Source organism: Rhinoraja longicauda, unplaced genomic scaffold, assembly GCF_053455715.1.
Source record: "Rhinoraja longicauda isolate Sanriku21f unplaced genomic scaffold, sRhiLon1.1 Scf000490, whole genome shotgun sequence".
Lineage (NCBI taxonomy): Eukaryota > Metazoa > Chordata > Chondrichthyes > Rajiformes > Arhynchobatidae > Rhinoraja > Rhinoraja longicauda.
In genome coordinates this window covers 26,815-50,920 of record NW_027601707.1, presented here as the reverse complement: position 1 = coordinate 50,920, position 24,106 = coordinate 26,815, and the positions used below count along the sequence as shown (strand labels likewise).

Genomic DNA, 24,106 nt, shown 5'->3' with positions numbered 1-24,106 from the left:
GACCTCAGACTGGGGCGGAGGTTCACCTTCCAACAGGACAATGACCCTAAGCACACAGCCAAGACAACACAGGAGTGGCTTCGTGACAAGTCTGTGAATGTCCTTGAGTGGCCCAGCCAGAGCCTGAACTTGAACCCGATCGAACATCTCTGGAAGGACCTGAAAATAACTGTGCATCGACGCTCCCCATCCAACCTGACAGAGCTTGAGAGGATCTGCAGAGAAGAATGGGAGAAATTACCCAAATACAGGTGTGCCAAGCTTGCAGTGTCATACCCAAGAAAACTTGAGGCTGTAATCGCTGCCAAAGGTGCCTCAACAAAGTACTGAGTAAAGGGTCTGAATCTTATGTAAATGTGATATTTCAGTTATTTCTTATTAATTACTTTGCAAAAAATTCTAAACACCTGTCTTCACTTTTTTAATTATGGGGTATTGTGTGTAGATTGATGATTAAAAAAAGAATTTAATCCATTTTAAAATAAGCCTGTAACTTAACAAAATGTGGAAAACGTGAAGGGGTCTGATAGGATGTAATGGTTCAAATCGTGTACCGGATTCCTATGTATCATGTGGGAATCTGGTTTAGTTTAGTTTCATTTAGTTTATTGTTACATGTACCGAGTTACAGTGAAAAGGTTTTGTTACCTGCTAACCAGTCAGCAGAAAGACAATACGTGATTTGGAATTGAACCATTCACAGTGTACAGATCCAGGATAAGGGAATAAAAAGCCTGTAAAGTCCGATCAAAGATAGTCTGAGAGTCACCAATGAAGTAGATAATAGTTCAAGACTGCTCTCTAGTTGTGGTAGGATGGTTCAGTTACCTGATAACAGCTGGGAAGAAATTGTCCCTGAATCTGGGGGTGTATGTTTTCACACTTCTGTACCTTTTGCCCAATGGGAGAGGGGAGAAGAGGGAGTGGCCAGGGTGCGACTCGTCCTTGATTATGCTGCAGGCCTTGCTGAGGCAGCGTGAGGTATAAATTGAGTTAAGGAAGGGAGGTTGGTTTGTGTGATGGTCTGGGCTGCATCCACAATTCACTGCAATTTCTCGTGGTCTTGGATGGAGCTTTCTATGGTGCATCTGTAGAAGTTGGTGAGAGTTGTTGGGGACATGCCGAACTTCTAACGCCTTCTAAGGAAGGCATGCTGAGGTTGCATAGAGAAGGTTGGTGTGCTGAGTTTCCATAGAGAAGTGAGGGTTCTATTTGATACAACTAAATGTTTCACTACCAAGAAGAACTCAACAATTAACAAGGCAGTAAGTTCTCAATGGGTGCTATAAATTAGTTGCTGCACTATTTCTGCAGTCTACCTGTGCCTCACACCTCAGTGAAATGGCAAGCAGTCAAATTGGTATGATGACACTTCTCTTGGTTTATTTGCTGAACCAAATATACTCGTTATGAGTTTTGGGTCTTGTCCTTGTGGGCTGTTGGATATACACCACAAGGCTGAAGGATAAATTCAAGAATCTTCTCCCATCAACAGGAATAAATCTGAACTTTACAAAAGTGGGTATAACGAACGAGCTGCCAGAGGAGGTAGTTGAGGCAGGTACTATAAATTTGAAAGCCACCAGGACGGATATGTGGATGAGAAAGGTTCAGAGGGATATGGGCCAAACACGGGCAAATGAGACTAGTAGATGGGCTTCTTGGTCAGCATGGACTTTGGGCTGAAGGGCCTGTTTCTGTGACTATGACTCAAAAGGTGACTGATGTTTAAGATTTGTTCACTGATGAAACATTAGCATAAAGCAGTACGACGCCTCCTGGCCCATTAAATTCAACAGCAGGTTAAACAAAAGCAGAAAGCATTGCCTTGGTCTTTGGGTCAAACAGTCACATTTTAGGGTGGGATCAATGGCTGCATTTGCTCGTTACAGGCATCAATAGATTTCCCTCTGGAAACAAGAAGTTATTCATTATCATTGTCCACCCCATTGTCCACCCCATTACAGTCAGAGGAAATTGGGTAAGTTGCTTGCTTTAGAAAGATAATTGGAAAAATAATGCTGTAAAGAGTTGTATGCTCATTATGTTTCAAATCCTTTGGGTACTCTATGCAATGTAGCTCCCATTCATTTCCCCCTCTCCTTTGAGCTGATTATATTAATGATAAGAATGTGACAATGAATGGCTAAATGTTCATCTGCAGGTGCTTAACCTCTTCCTGGCCTTGCTGTTAAGCTCCTTCAGCGCAGATAACCTCTCGGCATCTGATGACGACAATGAAATGAATAACCTACAAATTGCAATCAACAGAATTAACAGAGGCAAAGACTTTGTCAAAGATTTTTTTCTCGGCATCTTTCGAAGGAAAAAATCTGTCCAGGACGATAAACAATTGGAGGACTTTTCTCCATCTAAAGACGGGTTTCTTGATTTTAACCACACGGACCCAGAGAGTAAAAAAGATGAGAGGTCTAAGCTTGATGGGGTGACCAAGAGGAAAGGGGTGCACCAAGATGGCATCCTGGCCAACGCACACCTGACTGTTCGAGTCCCCATTGCTGAAGGTGAATCTGATGCTGAATACGATGACCAAAGCTCCGATACAGAGACCGAGGATACCAACGTGGTAAGCAGTGTGGTTGGGGGTGTACGTTTCCCACACGCACTCACAAACCCATTGATATAATGTTGAGCACAAACCACCTTTTGAATGAAAACTCTGCACTCTGCAAAATAATAAATACATATAGAAACAAGAAACCGCAGATGCTGGTTTACAAAAAAAAACCACACGAACTGCTGAAGTAACACAGCAGGTCAAACAGCATCCTGAGAGAACATGGATGGGTGATGTTTCGGGTTGAGACCATTCTTCAAAATGTATATAGTTTTCTCCCTTACACATACAATTTTAATTGGTGGATGGGATAGGTGGATGGGATGGGTGGATGGGATGGGTGGATGGGATGGGTGGATGGGATGGGTGGATGGGATGGGTGGATGGGATGGGTGGATGGGATGGGTGGATGGGATGGGTGGATGGGATGGGTGGATGGGATGGGTGGATGGGATGGGTGGATGGGATGGGTGGATGGGATGGGATGGGTGGATGGGATGGGTGGATGGGATGGGTGGATGGGATGGGTGGATGGTATGTAGATTAGAAGAGGACCTCTCACTGAGTTTGACCCTTGGTCCATTATAACATTCAAGTTCCACTTTCTATAATGTAGTATGATGTTTCCCACCCAGAATCTACTGACTACCATCACTAGTTTTCACAATCCCTGAGGCCCCAAGAAAGAGCATGAAGATCTTGGGTTATTCAGCTGATTCCAGTGCAGTAAACCTGTGGTTTGGAGAAAAGTAGTTCAGTTTAATTTAGTAATTTAGTAGAGCATGGAAACAGCCCTTCGGCCCACCGAGTCCGGGCTGACCAGTGATCCCTGCACACTTGCACTATCCTACATACACAAGGGAGAACTTACAATTTTACATATATTATTTTCACGTGTACAGCAAAAAAACATTTGTATACAGATCAGATAATACTGCACCTAAATACAATCATGTCAAACTCAAGTCCAATAGGTGGAGTGATGGGGAAGATACAGAGTGCAGAATCTAGTTCTGAGCACTGTAACGCACCAGTTCTATAACAAAGTCCAATGTCTACGATGGGGTAGAGGTGAATCGGACAGTGCCCTAGTTTATGGAAGGACCATTCAGAAGCCTGATAACAGAGGGGAAAAAGCAGTTCCTGAGTCTGGTGGTGTGCACTTTCAAGCTTCAGTACCTTCTGTCTCTGAAGGGAGCAGGTAAAGGTATAGAAAAGGTGGAACAAGCCTTTGATTACGTTGGCTGCTTTTCTGAGGAAGTGTGAAGTGTAGATTATACTAAAGGTTTCTAAGATAGTAGCAATTTGCTTGATTGCAGACTCTCTCCAGCGCCTTCCCATGACATATGTTAACTGGCATACTAGTCTCTCTTCCTTCTTGAACTTTTGTGTTTTCCAATCTGCTGGTAATCTCGCAGTTCCACTTACCAATAGCTCCTCTATATCTCCATTACACTCCCTTGAATGGATGCCATCTGGTCTCAATGCAACATATTGGTCTAAATTAACCATTATCACCTCCTCAGTCGCACTCTTGAGCAGTCTAACTGTTACACTAACTACCCTCTTGCTGGTTCTACACCCACAGAAATTCTTGCTATTCATTTCGATATCAATGTCAGTTTTATTTCCATAATCATAATATTTTGTCGTCCTCTGCTGCAGGCTCCTGAAAAAATCTCCAGTCTTGTGGTATATCACTAGCTTGATGCCACTTTGTTTTACTTTTGATTTATTTCACAAAGACGTATGGGTTTGGAGGTCAATTGGCTGCTGTAAATTGTTCCTAGTGTGTAGCGGATGGGAGAATATGGGATAGAATAGAACTGGTGTGAACTGGTGAATGATGGCCAGCATGGACACGGTGGGCCGAAAGGCCTATTTCCATGCTGTATCTTTCATTCAATCAATCACTCTGACATTTAATAAGGAAAAATAATAGAAGTTCGGAAAGTTAGGAAAAGGGGAAGTACAAAGAGATCTGGGTGTCATTGTTCATCAGTCACTGAAAGTAAGCATGCAGGTACAGCAGGCAGTGAAGAAAGCCAATGGAATGTTGGCCTTCATGACAAGAGGAGTTGAGTATAGAAGCAAAAAGGTCCTTCTGCAGTAGTACAGGACCCTAGTGAGACCGCACCTGTAGTACTATGTGCAGTTTTAGTCTTCATATTTGAGGAAGGACATTCTTGCTATTGAGGGAGTGCAGCGTAGGTTTACTAGGTTAATTCCTGGAATGGTGGGACTGTCGAATGTTGAAAGACTGGAGCGACTGGGCTTGTATACACTGGAATTTAGAAGGATGAGAAGGGATCTTATTGAAACATATAAGATTATTAAGGGATTGGACACGCTAGAGGCAGGAAACATGTTCCCAATGTTGGGGGAGTCCAGAACCAGGGGCCACAGTTTAAGAATAAGGGGTAGGCCAATTAGAACGGAGATGAGGAAAAACTTTTTCACTCAAAGAGTTTTAAATCTGTGTAATTCTCTGCCACAGAAGGCAGTGGAGGCCAATTCTCTGGATGCTTTCAAGAAAGAGTTAGATAGAGCTCTTAATGATAGCAGAGTCAGGGGGTATGGGGAGAGGGCAGGAACGGGGTACTGATTGTGAATGATCTGCCATGATCACATTGAATAGCAGTGCTGGCTCGAAGGGCTGAATGGCCTACTCCTGCACCTATTGTCTATTGTCTATTGAATCCAAACTCTTCAGAACAGACAAAGACCAAGCTAATAAAAGTGTGTAGGAAAGAACTGCAGATGCTGGTTTAAATCGAAGGTAGATACAAAATGCTAGAGTAACTCAGCAGGGTCGAAACGTCACCCATTCCCTCTCTCCAGAGATGCTGCCTGACCAGCATTTTGTGTCTACCTCCAAGCTAATAGAACTTCTTGGCCAGTCTTGCAGACGTCAATGTTAGTGCAGCATCAGGTTTGGACATCTAATCTATCCTCTCAACTAGTGTAAACTGAGATAGTTGAGGCTTTAAACCAGGAATTGATTCTCTCCTACGCTTACTGTAAGAAAAATAATATGTCAAGCTTCAATATGACAACTGCAAAAATAATTTTCTTTTTTTTTAAACAGGATCTGGATTTATTTAAAAAGAAAGATGAGCTGATCAAACCTGTATTTTTTAAGATTAAATATTTCATATATTCTCAGATGATTTATTTTCTTTTATTTGTAATTTTTTTTTTACCTTCGTGAAGCAGTAAATAAAAGAGGAATTGCTCGAGATGCATGCGAGCAAAATGCATTCCACACACATACACACGCACCTGCATATCAACACAGGTACAGAGCCAAAGACAAACACCATTATTCTGATGGACTGAAGAAGGGTCTCAACCCGAAACGTCACCCATTCCTTCTCTCCAGAGATGCTGCCTGTCCCGCTGAGTTACTCCAGCATTTACTGTCTATTTACTATTATATAGATAGGCTTTGACACTGAGCAATGTGCTGATGTATTGTCAAGATGCAACACTATACACCATAGAAACATAGAAAATAGGTACAGGAGTAGGCCATTCAGCCCTTCGAGCCAGCACCGCCATTCAATATGATCATGGCTGATCATCCAAAATCAGTACGACGTTCCTGCTTTCCCCCCATATCCCTTGATTCCGTTAGCCCTAAGAGTTATATCTAACTCTCTCTTGAAAACATCATAGCGTTTGCCTGAATAATAATACTGATTGCATTTCAGATATAATTTGCTGGCTGTGATCCTTGTGGCAATGTCTTGAGGACATGAATCCCACAGATCTTTATCTCACATCCATTTGGCTCATTTTCATATCCGGCCTTTGTTACCCATCTTCCAATCAATCCCCCTCGTCTGTATCTACCTATCTCTTACTGTTCAACCTTCTTCACCGTACTTCAATCAGATAAAATAGCCCCAAACTGAAACGTCGCTTATCCAGATTCTCCTGATTCCATTGAGTTACTCCAGCACTTTGTGTTTTATGCTCAGGATTCCAGCATCTGCAGTTCCTTTTATCTACTCTGAACCTTTCTTTATAATGGGATCACTTGATGTGAGTGATGAGACCACATTTTAATAATTTAACGTAGAGGTGGCATGCCTAGTCGTGCAGCCACATTCATTTCTACAATGCCAACTGTATACAGATCCACCACTGATTTTCCGGCACCCTTGGTTCCAGAGCTTTGCCGTATTATCCGTGTTGCTGGACCAACAGAGATCACAGCCTTGGGGGGACTGAAACACTGGCCTGCAAAGTCGGCAGTAGGAGTCGGCTAAGGAACGGATCTGCCGACTCCGGCCGTGCCAGGATTCCAGAACCCCGGCCACAGGCGGCAAATGCAACCCGCCAATCAGCCACGGAACACCGTGATAGGAATGGATCTACCAGCCCACCATTGCCAAACATGATGCCAAATTAATCCCCTCTGCCTACTTGTGATCCATATCTCTCCATTCTCTGCATATCAATGCGTCTATCTGGAAACCTCTAAAATGCCACTCTCATATCTCCCTCCACCACCATCCCTAGTAGCATGTTTCACAAACCCACGACTCTCTGAGTAAAAAAAGGTTCTGACTGCCGACCTTGTCTGTGCTTCTCATCATTCTACAGTTTAGTTTAGTTCAGTTTAGTTCAGTTTAGTTTAGTTTAGTTTAGTTTAGTTTAGTTTAGTTTCGTTTCGTTTCGAGATACAGTGTAGAAACAGGCCCTTGGTCCCACCGAGTCTGCACCAACCACACACACTGGTACTACAAACCAGTATATCTTTGGCGTGTGGGAGAAAACCAGAGCACCCGCGGAGAACCCATGCCATCATGGGGAAACCATACAAACTCTGTACTGACAGCACCCATAGTCAGGATCGAACCCGATCTCTGACGCTGTAAGACAGCAACACTACTGCTGGCGCCACCGTGCCGCCCTAGAGCAATAGAATCTTTACACAAGCAGACCAATTCATGCTTAATCACACTGAGAAATAATTACAATTGCTGGAAACCTTGCAGAATTGTCAAAAAATGCAGGAATTCAGCTGCTAGTTGAGCCCCTGAAGTGGGCATCTTTCTGCTTGAACATGTCATCATAACCCACCTTCGTGCTACCTGAGTTCTATTGCTCCTCATCCTGATGTTTCCATTACCTGATGTATTGCTTTTTGGTTCCCGAACAGATAAAAGTGAACATTGATTCTTCCCAGTGCAGTACTGTTGATCTGAAAGTTGAAGATGTGGAGGAGGAAGTTAAAGAAGAGGCCCCTGAAACCGATGAACCGGTGGTGTGTTTAACAGAAGGTAAAGTACCAGAAAATAAAACGGAGAGAAGCAAGAAAGGGGAGACCCATAACCAATGGCACTGGAATTCCAAGTAGCTTTGCCTTATTTGCAATCCTGATTTCACACTCTCCATTTTTAACACAATGGGCTCCAATTCACGGTCTGCCCTTATATTGATCCACAAGAATCAAACAGCTATTCATTTGCTACGCTTGTGAATGGTCAGGAAGAAACTGCAGGTGCTGCTTTAAACCGAAGATTGAAACAAAATGCTGGAGTAACTCAGCGGGACAGACAGCATCTCTGGAGAGAAGGAATGTTTTGGGTTGAGACCCTTCTTCAAGCTGAGCAAAGTCAGCTCAGTCTGAAGAAGGGTTTTGACTCGAAACTTCACCCATTCCTTCTCTCCAGAGATGCTGCCAGTCTCACGGAGTTACTCCAGCACTTAGTGTCTATCTTCTTGTGAATGGTCATTGTATTTCAATGTCGCGTCTGCAGATTGGGGAACTGAATTTATGCATATCATGCAGTTTCCATGTTATGTATCAGAGATGAAATTGAACTGATGCCTTTCTCAGCTAATTGGTGTTTATGTGTATTTTATGTGTACGTATGTGTGCGTGTATGTGTGTGTGTATATATATATATATATATATATATATATATAAATATACACACACACACACACACACACACACACACACACACACACACACACACACACACACACACACACACACACACACATATATATATATATATACATGTGTCTGAAGAAGGGTCTCGACCCGAAAGGTCACCCATTCCTTCTCTCCCGAGATGCTGCCTGACCCGCTGAGTTACTCCAGCATTTTGTGAATAAATAAATACCTTCGATTTGTACCAGCATCTGTAGTTATTTTCTTATGCTATATATATATATGTGTGTGTGTATGTATGTATGCAAATGTGTGTATATATATGTATGTGTATATATACACACATATGCATACACGCACACACGTATACATACACCAATTAGCCAAAACATTATGACCACCTGCCTAATGTGCTGTTGGTCCTCCGTGTGCCGCCAAAACAGCGCCGACCCGCCGAGGCATGGACTCTACAAGACCCTTGAAGGTGTCCTGTGGTATCTGGCACCAAAACATTAGCAGCAGATCCTTCAAGTCCTGTAAGTTGCGAGGTGGAGCCGCCGTGGATCGGACTTGTCAATCAAGCACATCCCACAGATGATCAATCAGATTTAGATCTGGAGAATTTGGAGGCCAGGGCAACACCGTGAACACTTCATCATGTTCCTCAAACCATCCCCGAACAATGTGTGCAGTGTGGCAGGGCGCATTATCCTGCTGAAAGAGGACACTGCCATTAGGGAATACCATTGCCATGAAGGGGTGCACCTGGTCTGCAATGATGTTTAGGCAGGTGACACGTATCAAATTGAAGTCCACATGAATGGCCGGACCCAGGGTTTCCCAGCAGAACATTGCCCAGAGCATCACACTCCCTCCATTGGCTTGTCTTCTACCCACAGTTGGTTCGGACCAGACGAGATAGCCTTCGTTGCCCTCGCACATCGATGAGCCTTGGGCGCCCAACACCTTTCACCGGTTTGTGGTTTGTCCCTCCTCGGACCACTGTCGGTCGGTACTCATCACTGCTGACCGGGAGTATCCCACAAGCCTTGCCGTTTCAGAGATGCTCTGACCCAGTCGTCTGGCCATAACAATTTGTCCCTTGTCAAAGTCGCTCAGGTCTTTACTCCTGCCCATTTCTCCTACATCCAACGCATCAACTTCAAGAACTGACTGTTCACTTGCTGCCTAATATATATCCCACCCCTTGACAGGTGTCAATGTAACAAGAGAATCAATGTTATTCATTTCGCCTATCAGTGGTCATAATGTTTTGTACTTAATATAATTGTATTTATGTATTTATTTGTTTTTGCATTTATTGCATATATGTTTGTACGCACCGTCAGGATTGGCTATTTTTTAATTTCATTGTACTCGTTGCAATGACAATAAATGAATATTATTATTATTATTATTATTATATATACACACATACACACACACAAACGTACACATAAAAAACAGACAAACAATAATAGTGTAAAAAGACAACACCAATGTCCCAAGTCCATGGTTCAGAGCTTATTGGAGGTTGTAGTGTGTTATAGCCCGATAACTGTAGGGATAAAACCTGCACCATTTCGTCCTTGTGCAGGCTGTTTGAGAACATGCCCCTGCCTGGATATTGATGTCACGAGTGAACGGGGGAAGATGTGGTGGACCTTGAGGAAAACCTGCTTCAGGATTGTGGAGCACAACTGGTTTGAATCATTCATCATCTTCATGATCTTGCTCAGTAGTGGTGCTCTGGTAAGCTGCAACTCCTTTAAGCTGAAATTTAGGTTGAATTTAAAGCTACAGACAGAAAGTAAAAGCTGTTAGTTTGCTCCTAATTGCTTCACACGATGACATATAATATCATAGTCATAGAGTTATACAACATGGAAACAGGCCCTTCAGCCCAACTTGCCCATGCCAACCAATATTGCCCCATCTACATTAGTCCCACTCACCCACATTTGACACATATCCCTCTAAACCTGTCCTATCCATGTACCTGTCCAAATTTTTCTTAAATGTTGTAAAGGTACCTGCCTCAACTCCCTCCCCCAGCAGCTCGTTCCATACATCCACCTCCCTGTGTGCTTACCCCTCAGATTCCTATTAAATCTTTCCTCCACCTCACCTTAAACCCATGTCTTCTGGTTCTTGATTCCCCAACTCTGAAAAAGACCCTGTGCATTTACCCTATCTATTCCCCTCATGATTGCTGATTGTGGATAATCAGCCATGATCACAATGAATGGCAGTGCTGGCTCGAAGGGCCGAATGGCCTCCTCCTGCACCTATTTTCTATGTTTCTATGTTTCTATGTTTCTATGATTTTGTACACCTCGAAAAAATTGCCCCTCGTCCTCCCACACTCCAAGGAATAAAGTCCTAGCCTGCTCAACCTCTTCCTATAGCTCAGGCCCTCAAGTCCTGGCAACATCCTCCTAAATCTTCTCTGCAAAAGAGCCATCACACCTCACATTCTATATCTTAGTTCTTTTGTGCAATTTCTTGCAAATTGGCAATGTCATGCCAGATTTGCTAATCTGTGATTTAAATTGGCAATGTCATGCCAGATTTGCTAATCTGTGATTTAAATTGGATAAACTACAAAATAAACGAAGGATAAACATTTTTCTTTGAGGTTTAGGGAAGTTGTTACATTTTGACATTCATGAAATCAAACCACATTCTTCATACTTCCAAGCTGAGACATTGAAGTGCAGAGTGCTGTTTATTTCAGCAGTCAATGATTAAAGATAGAGCTTTCTCCATGTGAAACATCTTAGTGGTCTTGCCCACATCACTCCAGAGGATTAGTTGGGCACTTGCCTGTGTGAATGATGTGATTTCTGCAACTGACATGAAATAAGTGTTGAAGGTTTAGAGATACAGCGCGGAAACAGGCCCTTCGGCCCACCAGGTCCGTGCCGACCAGCGATCCCCGCACATTAACGCCATCCTACACCCACTAGGGACAATTTTTACATTTACCAAGCTAATTAACTTACAAACCTGTACGTCTTTGGAGTGTGGGAGGAAACCAAAGATCTCGGAGTAAACCCACGCAGGTCACGGGGAGAACGTACAAACTCCGTACAGACAGCACCCGTAGTCGGGATCGAACCCGGGTCTCCGGCGCTGCATTCTCTGTAATGCAGTAACTCTACCGCTGCGTCACCGTGACCGCCCGTCTTCATGTAATGCTCCTGTTGGACGGGGAAATGTCCATTTCCACAGGAGAAAATGTTAAAACTACTGAATGTTATTTGATGTTAAAACTACTGAAATAGCCATTGACAAGAAACCAAACTGCGACAAGACCAAATCAAATGCCGGTTATTCTGTGATGAGCAAGTCAACTTTCCAAAGACCTTCCACAGTCTAGAAGATCAAGTCCAAGATTCATGGACTTATTCAGATCCTACAACAGACTGGAAATGCAGACCATTCAGGACAAAATAATCCATTGATCTGCATCTCATTCTCCATCTTAACTAATATTCTATCACAGCCACAGAGTACCACTTTTAAACAGTGCAAAATGGAACTGCAGATGCTGCTTTATACCGAAGATAGACACAAAGTAAGTCAGCGTGTCAGGCAGCATCTCTGGAGAAAATGGATGGATGGCGTTTCGGATCGGGACCCTTCTTCAGACTGATTGTGGTTCTTCAGTCTGAAGAAGGGTCCTGACCCAAAATATCACCTATCCTTTTTCTCCAGATATTCTGTCTGACCCTGCTGAGTAACTCCAGCACTTTGGATCAACCACTTTTAAACTGGGAGCTAAGTTTAACAAAAATTGAACAAATGGTTGGCACACTGGCACAGTTAAGAGGGCTCCTGCTTCCCAGTGATAGAGAGACAGGTTCAATCCTGACCGCCCATGCTCTCTGTGTCGAGTTTGCACTTTCTTTCTATGCTCCTATTTATCGCCACATCCCAAAGACGTGCAGATTGGTAGGTCGAATAGCCAATGTAAATTGCCCCTAGTATATAGTGAGCGGTTGAATCTGGAGGCAGTTGGTGAGGAAAATGGAGTGAACAAACATGGTAGCATTATTGTAAATGTGTGGTTGTGGTTGGCATCGACTCATAAGTTCACGTTATAGTAGTAGAAGTAGGCCATTCGGCCCATTGAGTATATTCCGCCATTCAATCGTGGCTGATCTCTGCCATCTAATCCCATTTTCCTGCCTTCTCCCAAAAAACCTTGACACCCATTCTAATCAAGAATTTGTCTATCTCTACCTTAAAAATATCCATTGATTTGGCCTCCACAGCCCTCTGTGGCAATGAGTTCCACAGATTAACTACCCTCTGATTAAAGAAGTTCCTCTTCACCTCCTTTCCAAAAGAGTGCCATTTAATTCTGAGTTTACGACCTCTTGTCCGAGACTCTCCCACCAGTGGAAACATCCTTTCCACATCCATTCTCTCTATGCCTTTCATTACTCTGTAAGTTTTAATGAGGTCCCCCCTCAACCTTCTGAAATCCAGTGAGTACAGGCCCAGTGCTGTCAAACGCTCATCATATGTTAACCCACTCATTCCTGGAATCATTCTTGTAAACCTCCCCTGGACCCTCTCCAGAGCCAGCACATCCCTCCTCAGATATCGGGCCAAAATGTGCTCACAGTACTCCAAATGCGGCCTGACCAGCACCTTATAGAGCCTCAGCATTACATCCCTGCTTATGTACTCCAGTCCTCTTCATATAAATGCTAGCATTTAATTTGCCTTCCTTACTACCGATTCGACTTGCAAATTAACTTTTTGGGAGTCCTGCACCAGCACTCCCAAGTCCCTTTGCATCTCTAATTTCTGAATTCTCTCTCCATTTAGAAAATAATCTACACCTTTATTCTTATTACCAAAATGCATGACTCTGCACTTTGCTATAATGAATTCCATCTGCCACTTCTCTGCCCACTCTCCTAACCTGTCCAAGTCCTTCTGCAGTGTCCTTGCTTCCTCTACACTGCCTACCCCTCCACCTATCTTAGCATCATCTGCAAACTTGTCCACAAAGCCTTCAATCCCTTTATCCAAGTCATTAATACACACCGTGAAGAGAAACGGCCCCAGCACCGACCCTTGCGGAACTCCACTAGTCACTGGCAGCCAACCTGAAAAAGCTCCTCTTATTACAACTCTTTGCCTTCTGCCATCCAACCAACCCACTATCCATGCTAGTATCTTCCCTTCAATACCATGGGCTCTCGTCTTCCCTCGCAGCCTGAAGTGCGGCACCTCATCGAAGGCCTTCTGAAAATCTAGGTAAACAACATCTACAGCCTCCCTTCTGTCTGTCCTCCTGTAAACTTCCTCAAAGAACTCCAACAGGTTTGTCAGGCAAGATCTTCACTTCACAAAACCATGCTGACCGGCCTATTTTATCGTGAACTTCTCAGTACTGCGTAACTTCATCCTTTTTAATTGATTCTTACAAGTGATATTGATTCTTGAAATATCACAACTAATGCCTCCACAATCTCTGAGGCCATCACCTTCAAAACTCTGGGGTGCAGTACATCCGATCCGGTCCAGGTGACTTATCCACTCACAAACCTTTCAGTTTTCCTTGTACCTTCTCTTTAGTAATGGCCACTCCACTAACCTCCGCCCCCTGACTCTCTAGGATTGCAGGCCCATGGCCTTTTCCTTGCTCTGTCTCTCCGTGCATTTGCCAGAGCAGCAAGCTCTGTCCCCAGAAGGATGAAGCAGTGTGTGCTTTGGTACACATCATCTTTAGTTCCTTCCAGCTTTCTCTGCCCCCCCACCACAATCAATTTGAAGGTCTCGACCAGCAATGTCACCTATCCATGTTCTCCAGAGATGCTGCCTGACCCGCTGAGTTACTCCAGCACTTTGTGCCATTTTTATGTAAACCAGCATCTGCAGTTCTTTGCTTCTCCACCTTCAGCTTTGCCCACAAAGGTCCCACCTGGTAGCAAACAATATGCTGGAGGCATTCATATAGGAAGGAACTGCAGATGCTGGTTTAAACCGAAGATAGACACAAAATGCTGGAGTAACTCAGCAGGTCAGGCAGCATCTCTGGAGAAAAGGAAATAGGTGACGTTTTGGATCCAGAGATGCTGCCTGACCTGCTGAGTTACTCCAACATTTTGTCTCTATCTGCTGGAGAAATTCAAAGGTCGGGCAGCATCTGTGGAAAAGAATGGTCAACGTTTTGGGTCGAAACTCTGCATCGGGAATATGCGAGGTTTAGGCATCAAACATCATCCATTCTTCCCCCCCACTGAGTGCCTCCCGCATGCTATTTATTGCTCCAGATTGCAGCATTTGCCATCTCTTGCAGTCCCTGAGGTCCCACTTGGTGTCTGGTCAAGTTTCACAACTGCAATAGTTGACCTGTAATTTTTATTTGCATTGTGTAGAAAGACACAGAACAATCCATCAAATTCCTTGTCAATCAACAGCTCTGAGTGCTGATATTCCCTCATTCAGGGAATGCAGTGCCAACATTAGCATGGTGGAGACAAGGTGATGGTATGAACATTCCCTGCAGCTTAAACAGCACATTAGTATTTTGTTAAGAAGTTAACAAGGGCGGTGCAGTTGCCTTACAGTGCTTACAGCGCGGAGACCTGGGTTCGATTCTGACTACGGGTGCTGACTACGGAGTTTGTACGTTCTCCCCGTGTCCTGCGTGGGTTTTCTCCGAGATCGTCGGTTTCCTCCCACACTCCAAAGACGTACAGGTTTGTAGGTTAATTGGCTTGGTAAATGTAAAATTGTCCCTAGTATGTGTAGGATAGTGTTAATGTGCGGGGATCGCTGGTCGGTGCGGACTCGGTGGGCCGAAGGGCCTGTTTCCGCGCAGTGTCTCTAAACTAAACTAATTAATTGTGTATTTGTACAATGTCTTAATTTGGGTCTTTAGACACAAAGCCTAAATCCTAAATTTGCTTACAGGCTTTTGAAGACATCTACATAGAAAACAGGAAGATAATTAAGATACTGCTTGAATATGCTGACCAAATATTTACATACGTCTTTGTGGTGGAAATGTTACTCAAATGGACTGCTTATGGATTCAAAACATACTTCACCAATGCATGGTGTTGGCTTGACTTTTTGATTGTTGACGTAAGTATTACAAAGTATTACAAAAGGAACCATGAGAAAAAAACTCACAAGGCAAAAAAAATAATTAAACCCCAGATGAGTTTAGATTTAAAATGTTTTGTCCTGATTCACCCGTGACAATTAACAGTGATTTCATATTATTTTAATTTGGATTGATTAGATAGCAGTTACTGATCCATACAGCCAAAGAACACAACTTGCACCAGCACTCTCATTAATTGACAACAAACATCATAATATGATAGCAGTTCAATTAACCAAGCACAACCTTGACTGAACGAGCCTCCTTTACGTATTGATTTGTGATGAATATCGGAGTAACTTTGACGATCATGAAAATTGACAAACAGCCAGCCAAGCAAGGGTCAACAATTTGGGTTCCTGCCAAGAAGCTGGGTATGCACACAAGAATCTGAATCATATCCCCAGTCGGTGTCACGAAACACACTATTTAAAGCAGCAATGCATTGTACGCCACTTCCGAAATCTGGTTCCATTAAAGTCAATGGAATCGAATTTCGGAAGTGGTCTACAATACACTGACGCTCGTTAAAGGTCTTTTGTAGCACAACCAAACAAGGATGAATCTCTGGGCATTCGGATCATACTATGGGGTGTATCGGATGTTTACGAGTGGCACCGGTCATAAACACATTTAACAACAGCAGAGAATTTGCAATGAGGACACCATTAGTAAACCAGGCCTCCTAAAAGGGATGAAATGGAATCGGTTTTGCCTGTGATTCAATTAAATATAGGCATTCACAAAAATATGACCCAAAATTCGTCATGCTGCATTGATGATTTTTATTTAACCATCACAGAAAAACGCTTGGATAGAGAGGATGTGGAGAGGATGTTTCCACCTGTGGGAGAGTCTAGGACCAGAGGTCATAGCCTCTAAATTAAAGGGAGTTCCTTTAGGAAGGAGATGAGGAGGAATTTCTTTGGTCAGAGGGTGGTGAATCTGTGGAATTCATTGCCACAGAAGGCTGTGGAGACCAAGGCAATTGATATTTTTAGGACAGAGATAGATAGATACTTAATTAGTACAGGTGTCAGAGCTTGGAGGTAGTGGCCATAATATGATTAGTTTTAATCTGCAATTTGAGAGGGAGAAGGTTAAACAGGGAATGTCAGTGTTGCAGTTGAACAAAGGGGACTATGAAGGCATGAGAGAGGAGCTGGCCAAGATCGAATGAAAAAGGATCCTAGCAGGATTGATGGTGCAACAGCAATGGCAGGAATTTCTGGGCATAATCGAGAAGATGCAGGATCATTTCATTCCAAGGAGGAAGAAAGATTCCAAGGGGAGTAGGAGGCAACAGTGGCTGACAAGGGAAGTTAGAGATGGAATAAAACTAAAAGAAAAGATGTATAAGATAGCAAAGAGTAGCGGGAAGCCAGAGGATTGGACAACATTCAAAGGACAACAGAATATAGCAAAAAGGGCAATAGGGGCTGAAAAGATGAGGTACGAAGCAGAGCTGGCCAAGAATATAAAGAAGTACAGTAAAAGCTTCTTGAGGTATGTTAAGAGAAAAAGATTAGTAAAGACAAATGTGGGTCCCTTGAAGGCAGAAACGGGTGTAATTATTATGGGTAACAAGGAAATGGCAGAAGAGTTGAACAGGTACTTTGGATCTGTCTTCACTAAGGAAGACACAAACAATCTCCTAGACGTACTCAAGAACAGAGGATCTCGGGAGACAGAGGAACTGAAAGAAATTTGCATTAGGTAGACTGATGGGATTGAAGGCTGATAAATCCCCAGGGCCTGATGGTCTGCATCCCAGGGTACTCAAGGAGGTGGCTCTAGAAATCGTGAACGCATTGGTGATCATTTTCCAGTGTTCAATAGATTCAGGATCGGTTCCTGTGGATTGGAGGATAGCTAATGTTATCCCACTTTTCAAGAAAGGAGCTAAAGAGAAAACGGGGAATTACAGACCAGTTAGCCTGACATCGGTGGTGGGGAAGATGCTGGAGTCAATTATTAAAGAAGTAATAACGGTGCATTTGGATAGCAGCAAAAGGATAAGTCCAAGTCAGCATGGATTTATGAAGGGGAAATCCTGTTTGACTGATCTGGAATTTTTTGAGGATCTGACAAGTAAAATGGATGAAGGAGAGCCAGTGGATGTAGTGTATCTAGACTTTCAGAAAGCCTTTGATAAGGTCCCACACGAGAGGTTGGTGAGCAAAATTAGAGCACATGGTATTGGGGGTAGGGTGTTGACATGGATAGAGAATTGGTTGGCAGACAGGAAGTAAAGAGTAGGAATAAACGGGTCCTCTTCAGAATGGCAGGCAGTGGAGAGCGGAGTGCTGCAAGGCTCGGTGCTGGGGACGCAACTATTTACAATATATATTAATGATTTGGATGATGGAATTAGAAGTAACACTAGAAAGTTTGCAGATGACACAAAGCTAGGTGGCAGTGTGAACTGCGAAGAGGATGTTAGGAGGTTGCAGGGTGACTTGGACAGGTTGAGTGAGTGGGCAGATGCATGGCAGAAGCAGTATAATGTAGATAAATGTGAGGTTATCCACTTTGGCGGCAGAAACAAGGAGGCAGATTATTATCTCAATGGTGTCAGATTAGGTAAAGGAGAAGTGCAACGAGACCTTGGTGTCCTTGTACACCAGTCACTGAAAGTAAGCGTGCAGGTACAGCAGGCAGTGAAGAAAACTAATGGCATGTTGGCCTTCATAACGAGAGGATTTGAGTACAGGAGCACAGAGATACTCCCTGCATTTGTATAGGGCCCTGGTGAGACCACATCTGGTGTATAAGTAGATAACTGCAGATGCTGGTACAAATCGTAGGTTTTTATTCACAAAATGCTGGAGTAACTCAGCAGGTCAGGCAGCATCTCGGGAGAGAAGGAATGGGTGACGTTTCGGGTCGAGACCCTTCTTCAGACTGATGTCAGGGGGGCAGGACAAAGGAAGGATATAGGTGGAGACAGGAAGATAGAGGGAGATCTGGGAAGGAGGAGGGGACGAGAGGGACAGAGGAACTATCTGAAGTTGGAGAAGTCGATGTTCCACATATACTCCACATCTGGAGTATTGTGTGCAGTTTTGGTCTCCTAATTTGAGGAAGGACGTCCTTGCTATTGAGGCAGTGCAGCGTAGGTTCATGAGGTTAATCCCTGGGATGGAGGGACTGTCATATGAGGAAAGATTGGAAAGACTGGGCTTGTATCACTGGAGTTTAGAAAGATGAGATGGGATCTTATAGAGACGTATAAAATTGTAAAGGACTGGACAAGCAAGATGCAGGAAAAATGTTCCCAATGTTGGGGGAGTCCAGAACCAGGGGCCACAGTCTAAGAATATAGGGGAGGCCATTTAAAACTGAGGTGAGAAGAAACTTTTTCACCCAGAGAGTTGTGAATTTGTGGAATTCTCTGCAACAGAAGGCAGTGGAAGTCAATTCACTGGATGAATTTAAAAGAGAGTTAGATAGAGCTCTAGGGGCTAGTGGAATCAAGGGATATGGGGAGAAGGCAGGCACGGGTTACTGATTGTTAATGATCAGCCATGATCACAATGAATGGCGGTGCTGGCTCGAAGGGCCAAATGGCCTCCTCCTGCACCTATTTTCTGTTTCTATGTTGTGGGGAGAAGGCAGGAGAATGAGTTTAAGAGGGATAAATAGATCAGCCATAATTGAATGGCGGAGTGGACTTGATGGACCGAATGACAATTCTGCTCCTTGAACTTATGACCATGAAAATTGATAAGGCCTATGTCAATGTAAAAATATTATAACTGCTTGCTGAATTTGAAGGTGATTGACATCATTTTCAAATAAAATAAATTTGAATAGCACTGGTTGGAATATCCCAAAGGATTCACAGACAATGACTGATGTCAGTCACGCTTCATCTGCCTCGTCCTGATAGCAGTTATTCTAGAATGTTCCTAAATCAACTTTCTCAGTTCAAGGGATTATATTTTAGACAGTGATATCAGTTTAGTTTATTGTCACATGAACCAAGATACAGTGAAAAGTTTTTGTTGTGTGCTAACCAGTCAGCAGAAAAACTGCATGATTACAATCAAGCCATTTACAGTGCACAGATAGATGATAAAGGGAATGACATTTAGTGCAAGATAAAGCCAGTAAAGTCTGATCAAAGATAGTCCCAGGGTCCCAATGAGATAGATGGTTATAATTAATAAAATGTCTGCCAATATAACGTCCTAAATTCCTGAAATTCTGTTCATTTGATGTCCAAATGCCTTCTTACTTTACAAATTATTTGTTCAAGCCTTAAGGATTGATGACAGCGTCTGTTCTTAATACATTTAAGGTGTCGTTGATCAGCCTGGCTGCAAACATCCTTGGTTATGATCAATTAGGAGCCATCAAGTCTCTCCGGACTCTGAGAGCCCTGAGACCACTCAGAGCTTTGTCTCGCTTTGAGGGAATGCGGGTAAGTCAATCACAGTTTTATTCAAGCAACATTTCTCAATCAGAATATCTGCAAATTCTTCTCTGTTTTTGCTTCACATTATTTAGAAAGAAACAGTGGATCTTTCTAAATCAAACTGTGATAAACCTTTTTAAGGTACTTAATTCTTAGAAGTCCATATCAAGTGTTATCCTATCTCTGTGTGCCGTTCAATGGCTAGAGGTTGAATTAGTGCACTGGAGACAACGATGAATCTCATCACTGACACCCGTCCTTACAGAGATATATATGCAAAGCCCTGTTCCAGAGTGGTGACTGACAGTCTTGATTCTCAGAGATGAGGGCAGCTTGCTAGAGAACTATGAACCCTCAGTGAATCAGGTACGACCATTCTCCCTCAATGGCATTTGATGTCCGACAAAGGTATCAGTGATTAAGATCTCAATGTGCAAAGGTTCCTGAGGTTTGTGAGAAGACACCGTATTTGATTTTCCACATGCTGCCTCGATGAATAAGTATTGATATAAACTGACGACTCATCATAAAAACTTCCCCATTGCCATTTACATTCATTAATGGAAGTAAAAGTGGAGTGTTTATTTATAATAAATACCCAACTGAAACCATTTAGTGGAAAGTTAACATTTTTCCTCAAAGTCTCTCGTTAAGATTATGAAATAAATAGGCAAATTTGTGCTCTTTCTTAAATTGTTTAGTTTAGAGATACAGCGTTGAAACAGGCCCTTCGGCCCACCGAGTCCACGCCAACCAGCGATCCCCGCACACTAACACGATCCAACACACTGGGGACAATTTACATTTACACCAAGTCAATTATCCTACATACCTGCACGTCTTCAGAGTGTGGGAGGAAACCGAAGACCTTGGAGAAAACCCACGCAGGTCACGGGGAGAATGTACAAACTCCGTACAGTCAGCACCCGTAGTCAAGATCGAACCCGGTTCTCCGGCGCTGCAAGCACTGTAAGGCAGCAACTCTACCGCTGCTGTGGTTGTGGTTAAATTGTGGTTAAAGAAAACATGTCAAAGTCGCAAGGATTATTCCCAGTGGAGTAGAATTCAAAAACAAAGAAATCATGGTGAATTTATAAAGAAATTTGCTCTAGGCATGAAGAACTGCAGATGGTGGAATCTTGATCAAAAAACACAAAGTACTGGAGTAACTCAGCGAGTCAGGCATCGTCTCTGGAGGACATGGAGACGTGAAGTTTTGGGTTGGGACTGGAGACATTCGCTCTCAAGCTTAGACTTATATATGTGGCTCAGGACCATATTGGAGAAGGGGTTCTGAAGTAACGGCCATAAAAGAATGATAAATGTTCCAGACCAAGTGATTATGACTGCTAAACAAGGTTAAGGCTGATTTTTGCCTGAACAAGGAAAGCAAGATGGAACTGATTGAGCTCTTTAATATTCAATCTAGTTTTGATAGGACAGATGCAGAGAAAACACTTTTATTTGTGAGGACACTAAAAACAGATATGATAAGCCACTGATGAATGCAATAAGAAATCCAGGAGGGACTTGTGCAATTGACGCTTGGTTAGAATGTGTGACTAACAGTCACAAATTTAGTGGAGGTGGACTGAGTAGATGTAGTAAGACAAAAAGAGGTAAGTGAATCCAGAAGAAAGGAAATGTTGACTGGATGAAATTAGTTCAGAATGGAACATTAGAATAATGTGTAGGAAGGAACTGCAGATGCTGGTTTAAACCAAAAACAGACACAAAAGGCTGGAGTAACTCAAGGGTCAGGCAGCATCTCTGGAGAAAAAGAATAAGTGATGTTTCTAGTCGTGACCCTTCTTCAGACTAAGACTAAGACCCTTCCTCAGACTAAAAGGGGAACAAGAGATGTAGACGGTACTTAGGACAAATGATTGGAAGAGCCACACAATCAGCCATTGTTGGCTGTGGGATAGGTGACAATGAGTTATACAGACAGAGAAAGTAACCAGTAAAACTAGTACGATATCTAGGGATGGCTCAACCCAAAACCACCCATTCCTTTTCTCCAGAGATGCTGCCTGACCCGCTGAGTTACTCCAGCCTTGTGTGTCTGTATTAGAACAATGTGGCCAGTTTCTCTGATGTAATCATTGTCCTATACCATACAATAATAAAATAGCAGGTAAGTCTTGTCATAGATGCACAACTTGAACAATTATAATTAGTAAACTGTGGCACTTAACTCTTTCCATTGGTTTTGATAGGTGGTTGTCAATGCATTGGTCGGTGCAATCCCATCCATTATGAACGTGCTGCTGGTTTGCCTTATCTTCTGGCTGATTTTCAGTATCATGGGAGTGAATTTGTTTGCCGGAAAGTATTTCAAGTGTATAAACACCACAGACTCTAAATTGTTCCCTATTGATTTAATAAATAACATAACGGATTGTGAACATTTAATTTCAATTTATCCCGATGAAGTCCGATGGGTCAATTTGAAGGTCAACTTTGACAATGTTGGCCAGGGGTACCTGTCCTTGCTGCAAGTGGTAAGTGAAACAACACATTGCTGTATTAGATCATTCACTTATTTTAATATTTGTAGTGGTGATTACTTTCAGCTACGGGTTGTGGTCAAAGGGGAATTAAATAGGCCTCAATGTCTTTAATGAAAGGAGCACAGAAATAATGCCACGTTCCTTGTTATCATTGCTTGTGAAGCATATTTTATGGGGAAAAAGAGTAAGCTTAGATGGATTCTGTTTAGAGGTACAGCACAGAAAGACCCTTCGGCTCAACAAATTCACGCCAACCAGCGATCCCCGTGCATTAACACTACCCCACACACACTAACGATAATTTTACATTCTTACCAAGCCAATTACCCTACCAGCCTGTACGTCTTTGGAGTGTGAGAGGAAACCGGAGAACCCGGGGCAAACTCATGAAGGGGCGGGGAAAACGTACAAACTCTGTACAGACAACAACCATAGTCTGGATCAAACCTGGGTGTCTGGCACTGTAACGCAGTAGCTGTACCGCTGCGCCACCGTGCTGCCCACTTACTTTCTGCTACAGGTGGTAGTCAATAGGGAATTAAATAGGCCTCAAGGTCTTTAATGACAAGGGTACAGAAATAATGCCACATTCCTTATTATCATTGCCTATGGGGCATATTTGATGGGGAAAACAGAGTGAGGGCTGGATTTAGTTCAGCAAATCCTTTGTTGACAAAAATCCCCAAATCCTGCCAATCTTTACTATCTTGAACCATTGGCTGTCATTCGTAATATTGCCACGTCTTAAAACCCCGTGCAAACAAGTACAATATAATAGACAATAGACAATAGACAATCGGTGCAGGAATAGGCCATTCACCCCTTCGAGCCAGCACCGCCATTCACTGTGATCATGGCTGATCATCCACAATCAGTACCCCGTTTCTGCCTTCTCCCCATATTCTCAATATCATGGGAATCCAATTCAATCAATAGAATTCAATTCACCATCGGTAGAACTCTATCTTAAAACTTCATTCATTTATTGGGGAATCCGACAGTGTATAATTCTATTATGTGAATTGCTAGTAACGCCATTAATGTTGAGCAGAATCCAATATAATTTAATGCAGTAAAGTATCTTTGAGCATTTCTGGTGAATTAGGCGAGTAATCCCATGCATACAATTGTCATTGAGATTGTGCATTAAGTATATCAATGCCAACTCTGCCAGTGTAAGCGCTGGAAGGCCTTGGTTAAGTATCTCCTGGATTGAGACGAGGGAGGAGGTACAGGGGCAGGTGTTACATCGTCTGCGGTAGCAGGGGAAAGTACCTGGGGATTGGGAGTTTTAGGTTGGAATGGAGAATGAACCAAGTAGTTGCAGAGGGGGCGGTCTCTGCAGAAGGTGGAGAGAGGTGGGAATGGGACGATGTGACTGGGTGTGGGATTATGTTAGAGGTGACTGAAATGTTGGAGAATGATGTGTTGGATGCGGAAGCTGGTGGGGTGAAAGGTGAGGACCAGGGAAATTCTATCCTTGTTCCGTCTGGAGGGAGGAGGGGAGGAGCGCGAGCAGAACTACGGAATACTGAGGAGATGCAGGTGA

At 43.2% G+C, this 24,106-nt stretch overlaps 1 protein-coding gene across 1 annotated transcript in view; it reads left to right on the top strand.

Annotated features, from left to right (window-relative positions):
* Positions 1-24,106, top strand: part of LOC144591016 (sodium channel protein type 4 subunit alpha-like) — a 78,631-nt gene that overhangs the window by 31,601 nt on the left and 22,924 nt on the right. The window contains exons 4-10 of the mRNA XM_078395363.1: positions 2,165-2,584; positions 5,688-5,708; positions 7,749-7,869; positions 10,087-10,241; positions 15,429-15,602; positions 19,928-20,050; positions 22,264-22,548. Coding sequence (XP_078251489.1) covers positions 2,165-2,584; positions 5,688-5,708; positions 7,749-7,869; positions 10,087-10,241; positions 15,429-15,602; positions 19,928-20,050; positions 22,264-22,548 — 1,299 coding nt within the window. The remainder of the gene's footprint in view (positions 1-2,164; positions 2,585-5,687; positions 5,709-7,748; positions 7,870-10,086; positions 10,242-15,428; positions 15,603-19,927; positions 20,051-22,263; positions 22,549-24,106) is intronic.